This window comes from Cynoglossus semilaevis, chromosome W (genome assembly GCF_000523025.1).
Source record: "Cynoglossus semilaevis isolate Cse_v1.0 chromosome W, Cse_v1.0, whole genome shotgun sequence".
NCBI classification, from domain to species: domain Eukaryota; kingdom Metazoa; phylum Chordata; class Actinopteri; order Pleuronectiformes; family Cynoglossidae; genus Cynoglossus; species Cynoglossus semilaevis.
In genome coordinates this window covers 11782150-11791719 of record NC_024327.1, presented here as the reverse complement: position 1 = coordinate 11791719, position 9570 = coordinate 11782150, and the positions used below count along the sequence as shown (strand labels likewise).

Sequence of the window (9570 nt, the reverse complement as noted above, 5' to 3'; positions counted from 1 at the left end):
CCAAACGTCTTCCATTTAAGGATTATGGAGGCCACTGTGCTCTTAGGAACCTTGAGTGCTGCAGAAATTCTTTTGTAACCTTGGCCAGATCTGTGTCTTGCCACAATTCTATCTCTCAGCTCTTCAGGCAGTTCCATTGACCTCATTTGCTCTGACATGCACAGTGAGCTGTAAGGTCTTATATAGACATATAGATATAGATATATGGCTTTCCTAATTAAATCCAATCAGTTTAATCAAACTCAACTGGACTCCAATGAAGGTGTAGAACCATCTCAAGGAGGATCAGAAGAAATGGACAGCATGTGAGTTAAATATGAGTGTCACAGCAAAGGGTCTGAATACTTATGACCATGTGATATTTCAGTTTTTCTTTTTTAATAAATTTGCAAAAAATTCTACATTTCTGTTTTTTTCTGTCAAGATTGGGTGCTGAGTGTACATTAATGAGAAATGGAAAGGAAATTGATTTTAGCAAATGGCTGCAATGAAACAAAGAGTGACGAATTTAAAGGGGTCTGAATACTTTCCGTACCCACTGTATATATATATGTGTGTGTGTGTGTGTGTGTGTGTGTGTGTGTGTGTGTTTATTTTGGACAGATCAGAAGAATTTTGGTTCCACAGCTACAACAACTCTTCACTTCTTCTCTCATATCTGCTTCTCAGCAATGACACTAAATGTGCTAATGAAGAACTGATCTCTTCTAATGCAGATTTGGGAAACACCGGAAAGACGAACGCCAGGGGGAAAAGATGGATTGAAAATGATCCAGCAAATGGAGGTTGGAGGAGACGCAGGTTTCCTAGGAGGAGACGATGAAGATAAGGATGGAGCAGGAGAGGTAAGCCTCCTGCGTAGACCTAAGATACTATGGCTTTAGAGTGGTGGTTCTCAAACTATGGTACTCCATCATTTGGTGGTACATGGGCTCTCTCTAGTGGTGGGTAGGGAATCTGATTTCTATTAGGATAACGTGAGTCAGTGAGTTGGTAAATTCAGCTCTGACACATTCCTTTTTTCACTGTGTGTGTGTCCGTGTGTGCATGTACTCGGTTTTTGTTCCTGGTGTATCTATGCTTGTGAGGACATATTTTGTAAAAGTCCATTCAATGCGGGGACACTGACTTTTGGCAAGTTTACTGAGTAACAGAATATTAAAGGTTCATGGTTTAGTTTGGAGTTGGGATTAGAATTTGGGTCAGATTAAAATTCAGGCATGGATTGAGTTTGGGTGAGTTTTTATTGTGGTCATGGTGTTGGTAGTAGGAGAGACAAATATTTTAAGAGTTAGTATGAGGTGTGAGGAGTAGTTGAAGTACTGCACATGACTTTGATTTGCAGCCCTAAAATACAACATATATTTGTGTATTTAGGAAAACTAGAGCAGTGGACCTCAGTGGATGGACACGTCCACTGTTTGATAGTGTGGGCCTTATCTTGATAACCACTCAATGCACTTTATAGCACAGGTTTAAATATTGACCATTGCCTGTTGTTGAAACTATGACAGAGACTGATTCACTGTGTCAGTGCTCAGGTCAGAGGTTAGTCAAAAGTCCAGATTCAGTCTTAGTTTGTTCATTTACAGCTGGATAATGTTTTTATGTCAGTGGACCATCATCACAGCCAACATTCATTCTTATTCATGAAGGTAGATGATATAGACTTGGATATCTCACTTCCTGCAGTTGGAATGTGTGTCAATGTGTTCCTAACATTAACATCGTAAGATCTTCTTGCCTCATTTATTCTTTGCTTTTCTTTCCTTTCTCTTAAACTTTGTTTTAGAAATTTCCCAGTTAGGTGACGAACAAATGAAACAAGTGATTTCTTTTTTGTTGTTTATTGGAGATCTTATTGATGGACATGGTCAGGTTCAAAGAGATGTTAGCTCTAATGTTCAAGTGTTTGTTGTCCTGAAAACTTTTTTTTTGTTGAGCTTGACCTTCAACATAAGAACAACAAAGTTTGGATTTCTTTATTGGAATGAGCGACTGGATGTACATACAGTAGGTAAAATATCATTTAAAAAAATGTACGGCACATCAACTCTCTTAAATCATCACTGTAGCAGGTAGATTCTCCCTTGACACACGCCGACACAGATGATAGTTCAACAGACTTTTTGTTGTTGTTGTTGTTTTTGTTTGTTTGTTTGTTTGTTTGTTGCGCCAGCACACACTTCTCTGTCCGCTCCTCCCTGTCCTCGGCCCCGGCTCCTACTAATATATGGAGAGGCTTGATTACTCGAATTGCACCTGCGTCGCCACTCTCGTGCTCTCCCTGCTGCAGCTGAGCGCTAACCTCCGCCGTGCCCCCACAATCACATAAAGTCACATTACAGTATATAAATCACAATGTTTATTAAATACACAGTGAACATTTTGAGCTAACCCTAACTTTTAAATGATAAATGTCATCAGCAAGTTACATACAATAGAATGTGTGTCAGCAACATGACAGAAATGATCAAAACAGCTGTGGTAAAGTCAATGAAGCATAAATCCTCATAAACTCATAAACAGTAACAAGTACAGAGTCCGCCTAGATTATTCTACACTCACCCCCTCCCTTTGACATTATTAGGTGAAGTTCTTTGTCCTGCTCTAAGGTAAATCAGTCTGCCAGTTGCCTTGAGAAAGTGCAATGGCTCAGCAGAAATATCTGAACCAAGAAAGATTCTACTGTTCTTAGGTCATAAAGTGAACACTATTATCATTTCATCTCGCTACGATGTCTGGGAACTACATGATCTTAACTTCATAAAAAGAACGAGTTACGTTAAACTTATAGCAAAACGTTTGTCGCAAAAAAATCCTGCCCATTGCATTTTATGCCAAACTAGTTTCTCCAGTGCGTAATAAGATTTGGTTACGTGAGTGGTGGCATGGTTTGACACATGATCGTGCTAGACCAATTAAGTAGCTGATTGATGTCAACACTCCAGCAACATGGCTGCCTCTATGGTTTTACTTAACATTACTGATAGAGAGGAATTCTCCGAAAAGTCTTCTAAAGTGGGCCAAATGGATTCTGTGACAGTGCTTTATACATAGCCGCCTGCATGAAGTACAATGAGGCAAATAGACGATAAGGTGAACTTTCTGTTAAGTCATTTTGATCAATGACAAGGACCATTTGTTTATTCATATGTTTATTTATTCCCACCTAACTAAATACAACACTGATCAACCATAAAAAACAATCTTTATTAAAACATATATACATATGTACAATATATAAAACAATACAAAACAGCATAAGAAAATGAATGGTAATGTTAACAATGCAACCACTGCAATACAACTCTGAGGCAATAGGCTACACATGACATGTTAGTCTTCACTGTCAGTGTAAGGGCAGTTCTCCTCCTCCTCAATTTCCTTTGTGTTTGCACAGTTGCAACACCTACCTGTCTCACAGGCACTCTCCTTGCAGCTGCAGTGTATGACATGCAAAACATTGTCAGGGGCCGGATTTCTTTTCATCGATGTGACATGTAGGTTTCCATCTTTTAGGTGCCAACCGTATCCAGCAGGTGATGGAGCACCTATATTTTGTTTGACAGGACCTCATGACTGCAACCTGATAATTTTGCAGTGCTGATGGAGGGCATCACATGTAAGGGGAATAGACAATTCTGGCGAGGCTGATGATGCCATACCAAGCCTCACTGACATTTTCAGCAGCTGGCTGATCATACAGATGGCATACATATTTGCAAATCATAGTAGTGCAAATCTTGAGTGGTCCAAGTTAAAGTTAGCACCCAGATTGTTAAAACCCTTACGGTACTCTTCCCACTCGCTTGCCACAGAAAATGTCTGGTGTGGACTTGACTGGCCTGCACAGACTGGCCTGCACAGACTGGCCTGCACAGAGTCCTGACCTGAACCCGATAGAACACCTTTGGGATGAATTAGAGCGGAGACTGAGAGCCAGGCCTTCTCAACCAACAACAGTGTGTGACCTCACCAATGCACTTTTGGAAGACTGGTCAAAAATTCCTATAAACACTCTCCTCAACCTTGTGGACAGTCTTCCCAGAAGAGTTGAAGCTGTAATAGCTGCAAAAGGTGGACCGACATCATATTGAACTCTGGGTTAGGAATGGGATGGCACTTCAGTTCATAGTATGAGTCAAGGCAGGTGAGCGAATACTTTTGGTAATATAGTGTATGTATGCCAATCAAAGCTAAACACACTGGTTCCGAGAGCTGATGACACCTTGGTAATGTCAATGATGTGTGTCCTGTTGCCTGTCCCTGTGAAAAAATATAAGCTGCATGGTATGATAATAATTACAATAATAATAATAATAATAATATAAATTTTATTTCATAGGTAAATTTGTCTGCAGACTCACAGCAATGACTCCCACATCACTGTCAGGGCTCTTAATGATGAAAGTTGTGTGCTCCTGTGCAGCATGCTGTGCATGCAAAAACACCCTTGTGTCACATTCTTCATGATCACACTGCAGGTCTTCAACAGCATGAACAGATTGTACACACTTCATTACAGTCACACAGTGACATTGATCCCTATGTGTTATGTACAAGCTGAGGTCTTTGCCCACTCCTGTAAGGTCTGCATTGTGATGAATTCGTCCTGTTTCTTGCATATTATACACAGGGCTGGAAGGATGGGGCCAGAGCTCATGATGGGCAGGCCTGACCTGGGTGTAAGTTTCTTTGTCGGACTCTGAGTCGTCCTGCTCGATGTTGATGGTATGGCCTCACTTCTTGAGCGGTCTTCCGTATTATCTCCCCTCTCTCCTTCTGACTGACACCTGGACTAAGATCTCAAAGGCACCGGGACCAGAACCACACACCAGAGCTGAATTCTTACAATATTCTCAGGAAATCACACTGGATCCAAACACAGCAAACAGATGTCTGTTATTATCTGACGGAAATAGAAAAGTAACAGTGCTGAGTGAAGATAAGTGTTATTCTAGTCATCCAGACAGATTCACTGGTTGTCATCCTCAGGTCCTGAGTAGAGAGAGTCTGTCTGGATGTTGTTACTGGGAGGTGGAGTGGAGAGGAGGAGTTAGAGTAGCAGTCACATACAAGTATATCAACAGAGCAGGAGAATCAGTTCAATGTTTGTTTGGAGACAATGACAAATCTTGGTTTTTATATTCCCAAATCAGTTGTCATTTCCGTCATAACAGTATCTGGACTGGAGTCTCAGTTCCTGATTCCTCTGCCAGAGTAGGAGTGCACCTGGACCACAGAGCAGGTCTTCTGTCCTTCTACAGAGCCTCTAACACCATGATTCTCCTCCACAGAGTCCAGACCACATTCACTCAGCCTCTCTATGCTGGAGTTTGTCTGTATTGTCCTGGAGACACAGCAGAGTTCTGTAAACTCAGACTTGAGTTTTTTCAGCTTTAAATCTTTGAACTTTCTCATTGCTGTCATCAGCTGTCAATCAAAACAAAGATGGTGGGTAGGCTCTTTGAGGTGTGCTCATTTCTTGTAGGAAAGGAAAGTAAAGTAAACTGCTTGTCATTGTGACACACACCACTGCACATAACCAAATGTGACCTCTGCTTTTAACCCATCACCAAAGTGAACAGTGGGCAGCTTTAAGTGCCCAGGGAGCAGTGTGTGTGTGGACAGTGCCATGCTCAGGGCACCTCAGTGGTACCTCTGCAGCTGGTAGACTCAAACCTGAAGACTTCCAGACCCAAGTCCGTGTCCTTAACCACTAAGCCACCACTGTAGTTTTGATGTGTTGACTTTGTGGAGGTAGAGCTGCAGTGGTGGAGGATCTGGCTGCTCATGGTCATTTGTTTCTTCACCTAAACTGAAATCAAAACATCTTTGAAACAAATTAAAGATACATTTCATTTGTTTTGTTAAAAATAACGCTTTCATTTAACGCTTCACAGTGGAGATGGTGTTTTTGGTGATGTGCAGTGTTTGGTTTCCGCCAAACATAACGTCTTGTCTCCATCCATCATCCTCCGCTTATCCAGGGTGTAACGGTAACAGTTGGAGTTGGGACGCCCAGACTTCCCTTTCCCCAGACACGTTCCCAGGCTATCCAAGCGACGTAGTCACTCCAGCGTGTCCTGGGTCTTCCTCTGGGCCTCCTCCCAGTGGGGCACGACCCGAGCACCTCCCGAGATGCCCAAGCCACCTCAGCTGACTCCTCTCAATGTGAAGGAGCAGCGACTCTATTCCGAGCTCCTCTCGGGTGACAGAGCTCCTCCCCCGTATCTCTAAGGGAGTGTCTCGCCACCCTGTGAAGGAAGCTCATTTCAGCCGCTTGTATCCGGGATCTAATTCTTTCGGTCATGACAGAGTTCATGACCGTAATTGAGAGTAGGAACATAGATTGCTCGGTAAATCGAGAGCTTTGCCTTTCTGCTCAGCTCCTTCTTCACCACAACGGACCGATACAGTGACCGCATTACTGCAGCCGCTGCAGCGATCCGTCTGTCAATCTCACATTCCATCCTCCCCTCGCTTGTAAACACGACCCCAAGATACTTAAACTCCTCCACCTGAGGCAGGATCTCTCCCCCGACCTGGAGGGTGCAAGCCACCTTTTTCTGGTTGAGGACCATGGTCTCAGACTTAGAGGTACTAATTCTCATCCCAGCGGCTTCACACTCAGTTGCAAACCGCCCCAGTGCATGCTGCAGGTCTTGGTTCAAAGAAGCCAGCAAGACCACATCATCTGCAAAAAGCAGAGATGAAATCCGATGGCTCCCGAACTGGACCCCACCCAACACCTGGCTGCGCAATTATAGAAATTCTGTCCATAAAGATTATGAACAGAACCGGTTATAATCAGACGTCTTGTCTGATGGCCAAAAAGCACAATTTTGGTCTCATCAGACAAAAGAATCTTCTTCCACTTGACCATGGAGTCGTCCACATGCCTTTGTCGAGATCTAATATGAATCTTCTTCAACAGTGGCTTTCACATTGCCATCCTCCCATAAAGGTTTGAGCGGTGAAGAACCCAGGCAGCAGTTGCTGTATGCACAGTCTCTCCCATCTCAGCAGCTGAAGCTTGTAACACCTTCAGAGTAGTCATAGGGGTCTTGGTGGCTTCTCTCACTCGTCTCCTTCTTGCATGGTCACTCAGTTTACAAGGATGGCCTGATCTTGGCACACGTGCCATATTCCTTCAATTTCTTGATTGATTTTGCTGCTTCAATGCCTTGGAAATGTTTTGGTATCCATTCCCTGAATTGTACTTTTCAATAACCCTTTCTCTGAGTTGCTTGAAGTGTTCTTCTGTCTTCATGGTGTAATGGTAGCCAGGAATACTGATCAACCAGTCTCTGGACCCTTCAGACATAGGTGTTTTATACCTCAATCACTTGAGACACACCCCCAAACCACTCAGGTCATCTTCTTTTCACTAATTGTGAGACTATTGGCACTAATTGGAGGGACCTCTATTGAATAAGACCATTAAATTTAAAAGGGGGTGAATAATTATGCAAACAATTATTTTTCTTTATATAATTTTATTTCATTAACATTACTTTATAGAACTCTGTTTTCATTTTGACATTAAATAATTTTTTCCAATACATTTTTGTGTGAAAAAAGCCACATTTTATTGACTATGATTGATTTATTAAAGCAATAAAACTGTAAAACATCCAAGAAGGTGAATACTTATGCTAAGCACTATATATACAAAAAAAAATTATAAATAATATTAAACAACAACATGAATTGAATGATACTTTCTTCAGTGGCAACACAGTCAGCTGAACAGAAAGTGAGCAGAGCTTTTTTGTGTTAGTCTTCAGTCTATCTAACTGTGTAGACAGTTTTTAAAGTTGAGCACTTAAATAAAATGACCAGAATTAGCCACAAAGTAAAGCCTTGGCTAAAAATAAGCTCAACCTTTAGCTTTGATGGCCATTCTAGAATAAACTTTGAATCTCAGTTGAACCATTTTCTTCTGCCTCATCAGAATCCAGGCCAAAACCAGGGAACTGAGAGAACGTCAAGCTAGGGAACGTGACTACGCTGAGGTTCTGGATGTCAGCCGATCGCCAGAGAGGTTGTCCGAGGATGAGTATTCTTACAGTGGAATCGATGATGGTCACAGTTGCCCCCACAATCCTGGAGAGGGTTACCCCCATATCCACGCCCACCACCAGTACCAACACTCGGACTCTTTCTACACCCAAGGCAGCAAAACCCACCATGACCGTCCTCCGTCTGCAGACAGGTAGGTCTGGTTTCCTTTGACAGTAAGAGTGACTCTGGACTGTCAGAACCAGTGGTGTTCAGTACCAGCTTATATGTGGTCATGAATCCATGTCCACATTTACAGCTGCTTTGGGTGTTGAAAAGTGAGATTGGGTTTCTTTGATCTACGGAAGCCCAGAAGGACATTTTTCAACGAGCTAAAATACCTTTAGACATGTACGCAGCCAAGATCCTTTTTTTCTCGAGTACACCCCCTAAGGCCATGACTGACAGCTGTCAATCATGTAAAAAAAAAAACAAACAATTTCACACATTGAAAGGCAACAGTAGCATCTTCTCCCAAATTCTGCTTTGGATCTACACACAGTTCAGCAGAAGCTCAGGCGAGATCATCCACAGACCACTAAATGTTTATTCATTTATTTATCAGTTCTCTTTGGTCCATCTGTCACGTGGGGGCATCAACATGGCAGGAAGCAGGCAGGACCCAAATGCAGTACTGGTGCAGGTAGTTTATTTGAAAGAGCAAAAACAACAAAAACTCACTTCTACACAAGAACAGGACAAACTAGGAACTTGACTGAGCATAGAAACAGACTAGACTAGGAACAGCTACACCATTAACCAGCTGCAATACACAACACAGTCACTGATCCAACCACACTGCTCCAACCACACTGATCCAACTACACTGACCCAACAAGGGCAGGGTGAGGGAGAGAGGTATATATACACAGGGAGCACCAGGTGACACAAGTGAAGCTAATTACAGACAGGTGAGTGTGATCACACAGATTACCCCACACAGCAGGAAAAGGAAACAGACAGACATGACACCATCCCCAGATGGCCTCAGCAGCTGGTGTGTTCTTCAGGAGCTGCTGTTGATTCTCAGCGGTGTTTAACTGTGTACAGGTGCTCCACTGTATTGTTAAAGATGTAGTACTGGTATTGGTGATGGAAATAGTTTATTGTAGTAGTTGTAGTAGTGATTGCAATAGAAGTAGGATTAGTGGTAGTTTTGGTAGTACTAGCTACAAATTAGCATAGATATTATAGATATAGAAATTAGCATAAGATTTTGTAAATACATTTATTCAATCTTTACAATATATTCATTATATTAAGTTTCTATATCAATTTATACTATTATTGAATGTTTATGTTATGCTGTCCTAAATGGAAAAGTGCTGAAGAAAGGTGTGCATGCTGATGGTTTGCATAACTGGATGATATGGATAGCACTGAATGGTACTGACTGTTACATTTGGAGATAGAGACAGGACACAGAACCGGCCAGAACTAGTTTCTTTGCCCAAATAAGGAGACCGACAGAAGACCAACAAAAGACAAAGAGAGAAAAACATC

The 9570-nt window shown here is 42.1% G+C and overlaps 2 protein-coding genes across 2 annotated transcripts; both read left to right on the top strand.

The window, feature by feature from the left end:
* Positions 1-557: 557 nt before the first annotated feature.
* On the top strand, positions 558-9538 carry LOC103397219 (partitioning defective 3 homolog). Its single transcript, XM_025052947.1, has 2 exons — positions 558-845; positions 7961-9538. Exons 1-2 carry the CDS (start codon positions 820-822, stop codon positions 8223-8225), a joined length of 291 nt encoding a protein of 96 aa, XP_024908715.1. The 5' UTR covers positions 558-819; the 3' UTR covers positions 8226-9538.
* LOC112486416 (stonustoxin subunit beta-like) lies at positions 4478-5452 on the top strand. The gene has a single exon (XM_025052944.1). It carries the CDS (start codon positions 4726-4728, stop codon positions 5404-5406), a length of 681 nt encoding a protein of 226 aa, XP_024908712.1. The 5' UTR covers positions 4478-4725; the 3' UTR covers positions 5407-5452.
* Positions 9539-9570: the final 32 nt, after the last annotated feature.